This window comes from Thrips palmi, unplaced genomic scaffold (assembly GCF_012932325.1).
Source record: "Thrips palmi isolate BJ-2018 unplaced genomic scaffold, TpBJ-2018v1 HiC_scaffold_8, whole genome shotgun sequence".
Taxonomy (NCBI): domain Eukaryota; kingdom Metazoa; phylum Arthropoda; class Insecta; order Thysanoptera; family Thripidae; genus Thrips; species Thrips palmi.
Genome location: NW_023144635.1, coordinates 10274223 through 10287286, shown reverse-complemented (window position 1 = coordinate 10287286; position 13064 = coordinate 10274223). Strand labels below are relative to the sequence as shown.

General features: G+C 59.8%; 1 protein-coding gene and 1 non-coding gene across 3 annotated transcripts; both read right to left on the bottom strand.

Moving 5' to 3' along the window:
• Positions 1-4040: 4040 nt before the first annotated feature.
• Trnap-cgg lies at positions 4041-4112 on the bottom strand. The gene has a single exon. It is a non-coding gene; the product is annotated as a tRNA-Pro (tRNA).
• A 600-nt stretch (positions 4113-4712) lies between these two features.
• LOC117653277 (phytanoyl-CoA dioxygenase domain-containing protein 1) lies at positions 4713-13047 on the bottom strand. 2 transcript variants are annotated; one of them, XM_034398854.1, is made up of 6 exons: positions 12792-13047; positions 10469-10600; positions 9661-9925; positions 8922-9170; positions 8358-8578; positions 4713-4982 (listed from the first exon to the last, which is right to left on the bottom strand). In XM_034398854.1, exons 1-5 carry the CDS (start codon positions 12813-12815, stop codon positions 8394-8396), a joined length of 855 nt encoding a protein of 284 aa, XP_034254745.1. In that variant the 5' UTR covers positions 12816-13047; the 3' UTR covers positions 4713-4982; positions 8358-8393. The 2 variants fall into 2 exon arrangements, with proteins under 2 accessions (XP_034254745.1, XP_034254743.1); XM_034398852.1 differs by having other exon boundaries at positions 4713-4953; positions 8395-8578.
• Positions 13048-13064: the final 17 nt, after the last annotated feature.

The window sequence follows — 13064 nt, the reverse complement described above, 5'->3', positions numbered from 1 at the left end:
CGGCGGGGCGGCGGGGCGGCGGGGAAGTCGCCTGGCTCAGCGTGGCAGTGTGGCAGAGCTGTAGCAGCGTGCCTCGGCGGAGCACGGCGGAGCTCGGCGAAGCCAGCCCGCGGCACAAGAACGCGGTGAAGCAGTACCCGCGCAGCGCAGCGCCACACTCATTCCGAGAGTCGCTTTCGTCGCTCTGTCTCTCTCGCACTCATGGGGCGTCCCGAATAGGAGCAAGAGAGACAGAGCGACGAAGCGACTCTCGGAATGAGTCTGCTGCAGCGCTACCCAGCCAGTCGCGCCGATACAGCGAGGTGCAGGCTGGAGTGGAGAGCGCCGCTCAGACACGCGGGGCGGGGACGGGAGGGGGAGGGGGAGGGGGAGGGGTTGATCCGCGGGGTAGCAGTGGCGGCTCAGCGGCCCGCGGCACGGCGGCAGCGCGGCGCAGCAACGCGCAGCAAGCAGGCTGATTCCGAGACTCGTTTTCGTCGCTCCGTCTCTCTCGCACTCATGGGGCGTCCCGAATAGGTGCGAGAGAGACGGAGCGACGAAAACGACTCTCGGAATCTGCCTGCAGCAACGCGCGGCATACGAGAAAAAGAACGAAAGTTGCAATGGAATGGGCCGCCGCGCCGCGGCCGTGCCCTGGCCGTGCCCTGGCCGTGCCGGCAGCCCTGCGCCCCGTGGAGGTAGGCCGCCGCCCCGCCCCAGACGGTCCAGGACGACTCGCTGCGCTGTGCTCGCTGCTGGCCGCCAGGACCATTGGCCAGGACCATTGGCCAGGACGACAGCCAAGGTCGCCGATGGAACGAAACGAAACGAACGCAAGTCTGCTGCCGGCAGTGGCCGCCACGGCCCGGCCGGCCGAGCTGTCCGCGGCTCCGCGGCCGCCATGAAGCGAGCCGTGAGGCCACCGCGGCCGAGCCGCGGAGCACTGCCTTCGTCGCTCTGTCTCTCTCGCACCTGTACGGGACGACCCATGAGTGCGAGAGAGACAGAGCCGAAGCGACACTCGGAATGAGACGGCCGGCGGCGTGCCGGTGCTTGGTGTCGCCGCGCCGCGCGATGTGTGCTGATTACTTGCACGAAACGCCGCGTGCGCCGGCCCGAGACCCGGCACTGCAAGGACTGCCATCGGCATGGCGGTCGCCCGGCCCGCCAGAACGGAAAAGAAAAGCCGGGCGTTTTGGTCTCTGTTTCTGGCGGTGGAGCGCCGCTTAGCCCCACAGCCATGCCGGGCGGAAGAGCGCGTGGAACGCGAACGCATGGCGATGGCGCGTAGCGGGCCGGGCCGGGCCGCGAGAACCATTCGGCCCGATCGGGCCCGTAATCGCCCTCATTCCGAACAGCGTGTTACCGCTCTGTCTCCCTCGCACTGCTCGGGCGTCGCGGAGGGGCGCGAGAGAGACAGACAGAGGCAGTGTGGAGGCAGCCGGCAGGCGACGGCGTGAACACCGCGAACACCCGTGGTTTGGAGCGCACGTGCCCCGCGAGTCTCTATGGCGGTCTCCGGCGGGTCCAGCCGGCGGCGGGCAGCCCGAGCCAGCGTCAGCGGGGCGTCACGGTGGTGCCGCCATGGTGACGTTGCCACCCGCGCGCCGTGGTCGTCGTGGTCCAAGCCACCGTGTGCAGCGGCAGACCGCGGCAGACTTCGACAGAGAGAGCGACGCAAACGACTCTCGGAACCAGCCTGGCTAAGGCTAAGCCTCCGCATCCGCCACCCGGCTCGCGGGCCCAGCCAGCCGGCCGGGCCTAGGGCGGCCTAGGGGGTGGCTGCCGGGCCCGGGGAAGTCCGGTCAGGCCAGCACGCCGACAACATTCCCCCGCGAGCGGCTCGCGACGGCACTGCAGACTGATTCCGTGGGTCGTTTTCGTCGCTCTGTCTCTCTCGCACCTTAATGGGGCGCCCCATGAGTGCGAGAGAGACAGAGCGACGAAAACGACTCTCGGAATCAGTCTGCCGGCCGGCCGGCAGCCCGCGGACGCGAATAGACGCGAACAACACGCCGGGCGGGCACTGCTGCCGGCTCCAGCGCGGCGTGCGGGGCGTCGGTACACTCGTACACTCGGCACAGCAAACCACACCACAGCACACCACGCCGAGATCGAGTGCGTCCGCAGCGTCCGCAGTTCGGGCGCCGTTCTTCAAATAAGGCATAACCGCGCGCGTCGCGAGTTTGGCCAGGCAATTACCTGTGCAGCGGTGGTCTCGCCGTGTGTGTGTGTGTCCGCGTGTTTACTTTGTAGGAAGGTACGCAGCCAGATCACGAAATTACATTTCTTATTCCCGCCGTTTGGACGCGGACTCGGCCGCCGCCGCCGCCGCCTACGGCCGGGAATCTCTTGCGTGCGGTTTCGCGGCCTGCTACCGTAATGACGGCTCGCATGGGCTGGGCGCGGCGGGGCGCGGCGGGGTGGGGGTGAGTGCGGCGCCACAATGGGAGAGCTGCAAATGTCAAGGCGCGGGGCGGCAGCGCGATGCTAGTCGAGTCGGCGTAGGGATGACTGGGATGGCCTGCCCAGACCTCTCTCTCTCTCTCTCTCTGTCTCGCACACACACGCACGTCGAACCCTTATCGCGTTGCCGGAGTGGCCCGAGGCCCCGGTACCGTTACCGTGGAGCGAAGGTCACAGAGCGCGGCGAGGCGCGCGGAGAGTGGCGAGTGGCGCTGGACTGGCGTGGACTGGCGCTGGCGGGTGGACGCGAACGCCGCCAACGCCGACGTGGCGCGCCGAGTGGCGCAGGGTGCGACTCGTCCCGAGAGTCGGTGTCGTCGCTCTGTCTCTCTCGCACCCACACGGGACGCCCCATGAGTGCGAGAGAGACAGAGCGACGAAAGCGACTCTCGGAATGAGTCCGCTGGACTGGCTGACCGCCGCCGCAGCGCGTTTGCTGTGCTTTTAATGTGGCGTTCTCGTTTTTACGGGTGTGCATTGTGCTGCGGCCTTTCCATGAATAGAACAGTCCGAACGGGGTAAAGAAACGGAGAAGGGGAAAACTGCGTTTCGACGGTGTGGCGGTGGCGGTTTTCGTACCCGGGAGAGTGTGTGATTGTCACCCGCGGCGCTCTTCTCTCCCAGTGCCGTGCCGTCAGCCGAGGGATTCAGAAGAATCGTTTCGTCGCTCTGTCTCTGTTTTACTCAATGGGCAGGGGGGTGCGAGACAGACAGAGCAACAGGCCGCTCTTCTGAATCGCTCGGCAGTGCCGAGTGTGCCGAGTGCGTCGAGCAGTACGTGAGGCACGTGAGGTGACGAGACGCTTCCGAGCAAGCCTGGAGCAAGCCCTGACCCCTGACACCGCTAGCGCCGCGACCGGGAGAATGAGGGTTGCTGGACGTGTGCTGGGCCCCTACCTCAACACACCTGTCTCGTCCGTCTCTCTCGCTCCCCGGCGGGGCTCCCCGCGAGAGCGACAGAGACAGAGCGACGGAGCGATCCGTCGGCATCGGAAGGCTGGCTCCGGGTCTGTTGCAGCGCGAAAATAAAAGCCGGCCGAGGCGTGGAGGCCTCGCAAGAGTTGCGCAGAGGAGGCGTAATGACTGGAAGGTCTGCTGCTGGAGCCTGGCTGGAGTCTGGCTGGAGTCTGGATGGATTTTGTGTGGAGTCTGAATGGAGTCTAGCTGGGGCCTGGATGGAGTCTGGAGGGAGTCTGGATGGAGTCTGGCTGGAGTCTAGCTGGGGCCTGGCTGGAGTCTGGATGGAGTCTGGATGGAGTCTGGATGGAGTCTAGCTGGGGCCTGGATGGAGTCTGGAGGGAGTCTGGATGGGGCCTGGCTGGAGTCTCGCTGGAGCCTGGCTGGAGTCCGACTGGAGTCTGGCTGGATGGAGTTCTGGGGGCACACGCACGGCATGCGCACTGATTGATTGGAACTCGTCTCGCTGGCGTGCAGGCGGTCGCGGGCGGCCCCGGGACGGCCGACGGTGCCGACGGCCGCGACGCCCTGGAGTGCGCGGTCGACTCTCTCCCCACTCCGCGGCGGCCGTCGTGCAGCAATGCCTCCTTCTTCTGATGCTCCATGGCAGCCGCGGGTGACAAAAAGTAGTCTCCACCGGGCCTGTCCGGGATTTGAACCCGGGACCTCTCGCACCCGAAGCGAGAATCATACCCCTAGACCAACAGGCCGACCTGCACCGAGGCGGATCCCGTTGAGGAGTGTTTGATCCCGGCCGCGGTTCGGCCGCCTCTCCGCCGGCGGGTTCAATGCACGGCCCGGCCGCGGCCTCTCTGGGCCGGCCGCGGCACAGCGCGGAAGGCAGGCGACGCGGTTGACATGCAGACTCATTCCGAGAGTCGTTTCGTCGCTCTGTCTCTCTCGCACTCATGGAGCGTCGCGTGCAGGTGCGAGAGAGACAGAGCGACGAAAACGGCTCTCGGAATGAGTGCGATGGCTGTAGGGCGCGGGGCAGTGCGGCACGGCGGCGGCCAGCCTGCGACCCACTGATGCCACGATACGTCAGCGACTGCGTTTCCCTCCGATCCGCGGCGGAAGCGGAAAAGCCTGTCGAAAACGAAACGAAAACGCGATGGACGGAAGCAGCGGGGCCGCGGCGAGGCGGGGCATGAGTCACGAGGGAAAGGGGGCGCCCGGCGCGGCGGCCGCCCCTTGCCTCGGCCCGCGCGATGGGTTGCCGCGTCGCCGCGTCGCCGGGCGCCAGCGCGCCGGCGGCCGGGAAGGACGAGCGGAGCGACCGAAGGACACGAGGAAGTTATAGAAGGAAGCACTCAGGCGAATGTACAATGGTATTCATTAAACAAGTATAGCTAACACACGGGCCTGGCGAGGCACAGTCTCACTGCGGGCCCGCCACTCGCAGAGTTGCCAGGTAATCAATTATCACAGAAGAAAATGCAGTCAGAACGTGGTCGGCCGGGCGGGGGCCGGAGGGGCGGAGCAGGGCGGTAGTCGTCCGGGACGATGCCCCCGCGACGGCGACCTCCAGGCGGCGTCCCCGGAGTCCCCGGTAGTCATAGCGGTTCACGAAAAAAAGTGGCTTTTCGTATACAAAGCGTGATTTTTTGCAGGCGTATTTCTTACATAAAAATAAGCATTCTGACCCGCAGCACACCCATTTCGGACCCATAGGGGCCGAGCAGCGTTCAATTTTCTGTTCAATGAGTTAAAAATTTTTAAAAATTAGTTTTTGTCGATGGGTGTCAATCTAGGAGTCGTTTCTGCACAATTCGAGGACGAGAAAGCGAATGGAACCCACCCCAGGTCCAAATAAAGCTCCGTTTGGCCGCCATTTTGAAAAAAGGGCCTAAATGACCTTTTTTAAAAACTTGTCCAAATATGTCGAATTTGGTGTCATTTCTGCCTGAAATGGCATCGCTGACGTCGAAAATGGCGGTTAAAGCTGTGTCAGGTTTTAGGGTTGCCTGCCAGCTTCGTTAAAAGTTTTGTTCAAAGTGTTAACAATGTTCACAAACTGCCTTTTATCGTCCAATGACTATCTCGGTGTCGTTTCCGCACAACTTTAGGGCAAGAAAGTGAATGGAACGCACCCCAGGTTCTTATGGAGCTCCGTTTAGGCCCCAGGAACCTCCATTTTAAAAATATGTGCCAAAATGAACTTTTTTTAAAAATGCACCCAAAAATGCCGAACTTGGCGTCATTTCTACCTAAAATGGCATCGCTGAAAATGAAAATGACGTTTTAAATGGTGTCAGCCGTAAGGGGTGCCTGCCAGCTACGTTCAAAGTTCTGTTCAAAGTGTTAACAATGTTCACAAACTATAACTTCTATCGTTCAATGACGATATTGGTGTTATTTCCGCATAATTCTGGGACGAGCAAACAAATAAAACGCATCCCAGGTCCATGCGGTCCACCATTTTTTGGTCCATTAGACTGCCTTTTTAAAATATAGGGCTGTAATACAAGATTTTAGAAGATTTGCTTTGAAACTTCAAAACAAGGTGTCATCGCGTGTAAAATTGCATCGGAGACGACGACAATGACGATTAAAATATTGTTTACTCTCGGAGTGATCTTCTCATTGTTGTGCGCAGTTACGGCGAATGGCACGGCAACCCAGTAGGGTAGCTAAATAGATCTTTAGGGCTCTTAGTCCTTAGATAAAGATTGAGCCCAAGTCCTAGACTAAGCTCCTGAATATTTAGCGACCCTTCTGGGTTGCCATGCCCTTCGCCGTACCTGCGCACAACAATGAGAAGATTCAACATAAAAGCTAGGGCATGGCTAACCCAGTGGTTCCCAACCTTTTTCGGTTCGCGACCTCAAATTTGTAGCCAAAAATTTCCACGACCCCCAGGAAAAATTTCACGACCCCACGCGACCCCTCCTTTAGCATGCCTTTGATACAAAGTGCGATAATCTGCCTTAGTTCGGGAGCAGTATTGTCTCAAAGTTGATCAAAACAGTCACATATGGCTTTTAAAAATCGTGTTTTGGGCCGACTTTAAGCATCCACTGCGTCTGATCCGAGGCGGTATTTCGTCCTCCCTCAACGGGCAATTGGTCTTTGGACCTTCATTTTGCATGCCTTTAAAACGTAAAGCAATTATCTGCCTTAGTTTGGGAGCAGTACTGCCGCAAAGTTGATCAAAACGGTCACAAATGTCTGAAAACTCGTGGGTTGATCAACTTTGCGGCAGTACTGCTCCCAAACTGAGGCAGATAATCGCACTCCGTAACAAAGGCATGCAAAAGGAAGGTCCAAAGACCAATTGCCCATTGAGGAGGGACAAAATACCGCCTCGGATCAGACGCAGTGGATGCTTAAAGTCAGCCCGAAACACGATTTTTCAATGACATTTGTGACCGTTTTGATCAACTTTGCGGCAGTACTGCTCCCAAACTAAGGCAGATAATTGCTTTACGTTTTAAAGGCATGCAAAATGAAGGTCCAAAGACCAATTGCCCGTTGAGGGAGGACGAAATACCGCCTCGGATCAGACGCAGTGGATGCTTAAAGTCGGCCCAAAACACGATTTTTAAAAGCCATATGTGACTGTTTTGATCAACTTTGAGACAATACTGCTCCCGAACTAAGGCAGATTATCGCACTTTGTATCAAAGGCATGCTAAAGGAGGGGTCGCGTGGGGTCGTGAAATTTTTCCTGGGGGTCGCGGAAATTTTTGGCTACAAATTTGAGGTCGCGAACCGAAAAAGGTTGGGAACCACTGGGTTAGCCATGCCCTAGCTTTTATGTTGAATCTTCTCATTGTTGTGCGCAGGTACGGCGAAGGGCATGGCAACCCAGAAGGGTCGCTAAATATTCAGGAGCTTAGTCTAGGACTTGGGCTCAATCTTTATCTAAGGACTAAGAGCCCTAAAGATCTATTTAGCTACCCTACTGGGTTGCCGTGCCATTCGCCGTAACTGCGCACAACAATGAGAAGATCACTCCGAGAGTAAACAATATTTTAATCGTCATTGTCGTCGTCTCCGATGCAATTTTACACGCGATGACACCTTGTTTTGAAGTTTCAAAGCAAATCTTCTAAAATCTTGTATTTCAGCCCTATATTTTAAAAAAGGCAGTCTAATGGACCAAAAAATGGTGGACCGCATGGACCTGGGATGCGTTTTATTTGTTTGCTCGTCCCAGAATTATGCGGAAATAACACCAATATCGTCATTGAACGATAGAAGTTATAGTTTGTGAACATTGTTAACACTTTGAACAGAACTTTGAACGTAGCTGGCAGGCACCCCTTACGGCTGACACCATTTAAAACGTCATTTTCATTTTCAGCGATGCCATTTTAGGTAGAAATGACGCCAAGTTCGGCATTTTTCGGTGCATTTTTAAAAAAAGTTCATTTTGGCACATATTTTTAAAATGGAGGTTCCTGGGGCCTAAACGGAGCTCCATAAGAACCTGGGGTGCGTTCCATTCACTTTCTTGCCCTAAAGTTGTGCGGAAACGACACCGAGATAGTCATTGGACGATAAAAGGCAGTTTGTGAACATTGTTAACACTTTGAACAAAACTTTTAACGAAGCTGGCAGGCAACCCTAAAACCTGACACAGCTTTAACCGCCATTTTCGACGTCAGCGATGCCATTTCAGGCAGAAATGACACCAAATTCGACATATTTGGACAAGTTTTTAAAAAAGGTCATTTAGGCCCTTTTTTTCAAAATGGCGGCCAAACGGAGCTTTATTTGGACCTGGGGTGGGTTCCATTCGCTTTCTCGTCCTCGAATTGTGCAGAAACGACTCCTAGATTGACACCCATCGACAAAAACTAATTTTTAAAAATTTTTAACTCATTGAACAGAAAATTGAACGCTGCTCGGCCCCTATGGGTCCGAAATGGGTGTGCTGCGGGTCAGAATGCTTATTTTTATGTAAGAAATACGCCTGCAAAAAATCACGCTTTGTATACGAAAAGCCATGTTTTTCAATAAATCGGCGCGAACCGCTAAGGCTACGGTCACACCCAGCTCTTGCTGTAGAGCACGGGGAACGGCGCGTCCTCGGCGGGCTGCAGCCAGTTGTCCTCGGCGTACGCGCCCTTGACCAGGTCCACCACGTGGAAGGTGTAGGCGTGGCGCGACTTGTCAGACTTGTTGCGGTCGCTCTGGTGGACGGCCAGCCCGTGGATCAGCACGCACGAACCTGGAAGTACACAGTTCAGTTCCTGCAGGCCCATGCCGAGAGTCCTTTCCGTCGCTCTGCCTCTCTCGCACGCATGGGGCACAGGTGCGAGAGAGACGGGGCGACGAGAGGGACTCTCAAGCTGGGTTTGGTCCGGCGGGCGAAAGCGACGCCCACCGGCCTTGGCGTCAAAATCAAGAGCGAAATCAAATCGGGCGTGGATGATGGATTTGAACCAGGCGGGCGCTTGACCCAGCCGTCCTCCAAATCCCGGCCACGTCGCCGATCCGGTTCGCGGAGCGAAAAGCCCATCGGGACAATGGACTTCCCCAAGGCGACGCCGCGCCACGCCACTGCCACTCACCCTTGGGCACGGGCACGGGCACGAAGCTGCTGCGCGGGTACGTGGGCTGCGGCCGGTCGTAGATGAGCAGGTCCTTGGAGTCCTTGTCCGGGTTGCGGTGGAAGCGCGTGTGCACGCCGGCGCGGTGCGAGCCGGGGATGAACCACAGGCAGCCGTTCTCCACGGTGGCGTCCTCCAGGGGGATCCAGAAGCCCACCAGCGCCTCGGGCGGCTCCATGTACAGGTAGCTGGCGTCCTGGTGGGGCACCACTGCGCGGGGAGGAGGCCATCAGACAAGATACAAACAACTTAAGGAGCGCCCCGGTGAAAATCCCGCATCTCAGTGGCCTGTTGGCTGTGGTCGATTACTGTTGGGCCAAGCGCCCGGGTGGCAGGCAACCCAACGAGCTCGCCTGTACTGCGTTGTTGCGCGTGCGATAGGTTGCCTATCTCGACGGCGCGAAGACCAACAGCCAAGTCGTCATTTCCTCTCTGTGAAACCAAGAGAGGGGAATTCCACTCTTGAAGTACAGAGGGGAGGCATTTTCAGTCGCGGCACTTGGAACAGTTTACAGAATCCACACTTCAAGTTTGGAGTTAGTGTGGAGTTATTCGCGTTTGCACCATGCTCATAGTTCGGTATGTGAGCCTCCACAATGGATCGTCCAAGCGTGGAGCATTTCTCCCCACCAGCAGGAAATGTGAGTTCTCGATACTTGGTTTAACAGGGGGTCCATGGTTTAGCGGGTGTTGCACCCACCTTCGCCGCCGACGCCGGGGTTCTTGTAGATGTACATGCTCTGCGCGACGGCGGGCGTGTCCAGCCCCAGCTGGCGGCACGCCTCCTTGACGCGCTCGCTGTGGGTCACGTCCCGGAACACGGCCAGCTTCTCGTGCAGCGCGTGGCCCACCTTGTTGAGCGCCAGGTGCGGCTCCACCAGCAGACTGCCGTCCTCGCCCAGCGCGCCCTTCTCGTAGAAGTAGGCCACCTTGTCGCCCGAGTTGAGGAAGTACTCGTCGCGGCCCTGCGACAAGCGGCAAGCATGCACGCGGACGCTGTCAACGCCTGCACACGGTGGGCCAGAAGGCCGTGGGGGCGGCCGAACCGAAACTCTAGACGCGTTTTGAGCTCCAGAGTCGCTAAATGGGACTCGAAACGATCGTGTGACCCCACCAAAGAATTTCCCTCCGAACGAGGAATCCATTGGTGGGGTCACACGTTTGGTTCGATTTCTGTATAGCGACTCGAGTTCAAAACACGTCAAGAGTTTCGGTCGCCTGCACCGGTCTTCTAGTATACACTATACACTGTGCAGCACCTCGCGCGGCGCGTGCAAGGGCTTAGCCAATGATACTCTCTTTGCTTGCTGATCCCGAGAGTCGTTTCCCTCGCTTTGGCTCCCTCGCATCTCTACGGCTCTCTCGCATCGACACGGGACGCCCCACGAGTGCGAGAGAGACAGAGCGACGAAAACGGCTCACGGAATCAACCTGATGGCCGAAGTTGTAAAAACAGGCAGAGATAGCCACGTTGCTAGGCTCAGGCTTTCTGACTCTCCGACACTCACCTGGTCCGCGAACACGGACTTCCTCTCCTCGGGCGGCACGCCCCTGGCCAGGGCGTCCCCCTCAGCGCGCAGCGCCTCCACCTCGGCGGGCGTCAGGAAGTCCTCCAGCACCACGTAGCCGTCGCGCTCGAACTGAAACCAACACCAAGCTGTTAGCGTTTCACACGTTCGTTCAAAGGTTGCAGAGTGCGCCCCGCCCTCGGGATAGTGGCCACCACGCCCGCCGCGCGTGGCTCGCGGTGGCGGTCGGTAGCGCCCCGCCCCGCCCGGCATATGCATCCCCGCCCCGCCCTCGGAAGGATGAGGCGGCGAACCGAAATACTTAAACACTCGCTCACTGCTCGGCTGGCTCGCGCTGCTCGCGCGCCCCGCGTAGTGACATGGCGGAGCGAATAGCTCTGCACGGCGCGGTCCGCGGCGCGTGGCGTGGCGGCATGTACAGCGACGCGGCGTCCGCAGCGGACTCGGCAGCGGACGTCGCCACTGCCAGGTTGCCGCCCGTCGGCCCGGCGCGGCCTTGCATTGTATGCACAACCTTAATTATTTCGAGAGGCGGCCAGGCTCGCGGTCTTTAATTGCAGATGTGTGGCGTGGGGCGTCGGGATTCCGTAAGGAGCAGCTTCGTCGCGGTGGCCCCTCGCAGAGCGACAGCAGACCCCTTTATATTAGACCTTAGTTTTCGTCGCTCTGTCTCTCTCGCACTCATGGGGCGTCCCGTATCGGTGCTAGAGGGACAGGGCGATGAAAACGACTCTCGGAATCAGTCTGCAGAGTGAGGTGAGGAAGCACAGAACTGCAGCTGCAGTCCTGGGTGTCCGATGTCCCTCGAGCCGGGACACCCGGGCGATTCAGATGAGCGGTTTGGCGCTCTGTCTCTCTCGCACCCTTCTGAAGAGCCCCATGAGTGCGACAGAGACAGAGGACCCCACTTTGAATCAATGGCCAGGCCGACGCTGACGCTGCTCGTTAGAGGCGGCACGGCACCCCAGGGGCCGGCCTAGCTCGGCGTCGACGCGGGGCACCACAGCACAACGAAGCCGTTTGTCACTCGGCCAAGTAAAGCGCCATCCTGAACCAGCCGAGCGATTCGGAAGATCGGTTTCTCGCTCTGTCTCTCTCGCACCCAGTGCGACAGAGACAGAGCGACGAAACGACTCTCCCGCATTGTTCGCGTGGGTGGCGGATGAGAGGGCCAGAGTCCCAAGGAAGGGCTGCAGCGTGGCTCGGTACGTACTCCGGCAGTACCAGCAAGCTGACTCCGGGGCACTGCTTTCGTCGCTCTGTCTCTCTCGCACCCATACGGGGCGCCCCGTGCCCGCGAGTGCGAGAGAGACGAGAGCGGTGCTGGGAGTGAGTCTGCTGGCGGCTGTCCAGGCCCCCCAGCCGCAGGCTCGGGCAGGTGAGAACGAGGGGGCTGCCTGCCACGCCACCTTGACCGTGGCAAAGCCTGGGTCGCGGCCCGAGCCGCCCCCTCCGCGCTCCGCGCCGCCGCTCCCAACACCGAGCCGCAGTACTACCGCGCTGCTGCCAGAGCGTTCTTTTTATACCCCGAAGCTCATCGGCCGTCCAGGAACGACGCATTTACGCCTTCAAAGTTGGGGCGGGGGTGCCGGCCGGCGTGGCGCGGCGTGGTGCGGCGTGGCGCCGCCCTGCCGGAAGCGGGCCGTGTCATCGCCACGGTTTGGCGCGGTTCGGCGGTTTGGCGCTCCACTGCTAGACGCGTTATCTGGGAGTCGGCCTACAGGCCGGCGCCACGGCGGCTGCACTGCAGGGCCCTTGCCAGTCGAATCAGTCAGCCACCCCGACGGCAAACAACAGAGTCTTTCAAGAGCAGCGCCGCACAGAACAAGGGAATGCCACTCGAGGGGCAGGACGGCGCGACGCCGCGACGGGGGCAACACTCGCTGCAGAGGGCATGGGGCGTTCGCCTTCCCTCGGCGAGCCTCGCTGCCTCGCACTGCCAGCCGCCTCATTCCGAAGGATGGTTTCGTCTCTGTCTCTCTTGCACTCATGGGGCCGAAGGAGTGCGAGAGAGACAGACGAAACCATCCAGGCGGCAGGGCACACAAACAAGGCTCCCCCGCGCCGCGCCTGCCCGGCCTGGTGAGCTCCGCGGCCGCGGCCTGGCCATACATGGCCGTCGCCCTGGACTCTGGACCGCACCGCGCCCCGCCGCGCCCCGCCGCCGCCGGTCCGCCTGGAAGACGCCGAAGTAGGCAACCCACTGCGCGAAAGCGGCCGCCTTCCCCGAGACCGAGGAGCACGAGGTTCGCGTCAACGTCAACCCTGGCCGTCAACGAGGTGCATCGTGCGCGCTGCATACCTGCTCCCTCAAGCCGCCGCGCATCTTCGCTGCTGGCGATGCACAAGTGCCTTATCCTGGCTGAGCCGCCGCGGCGCGTCGCTTTTGGCGTCCAAGTCGCCGACCGTCGCTTCGCCGAGCTTCGCCTTCGCGGTGCTTCGCGCTTCGCGGTCTTGGCTGCGGCACCGACTCGCGTCCCCTCGCGTCGCGCGTCACACGTCGCACTGCGTCGCGCCAACCGAACCAACTGCTGGCGGCGGGCTGCGGGCTGTGGGTGGGGCTGCGGGGCTGAGA

Excerpts from the sequence above, each read along its gene's own strand:
- LOC117653277 (XM_034398854.1), bottom strand. The coding sequence starts at position 12,815 with ATGCGCGGCGGCTTGAGGGAGCAG. Across the intron at positions 9,926-10,468 it reads AGTCCGTGTTCGCGGACCAG|GGCCGCGACGAGTACTTCCT; the intron begins GTGAGTGTCGGA and ends CGCTTGTCGCAG. Across the intron at positions 8,579-8,921 it reads GCCCGTGCCCGTGCCCAAGG|GTTCGTGCGTGCTGATCCAC; the intron begins GTGAGTGGCAGT and ends GTGTACTTCCAG.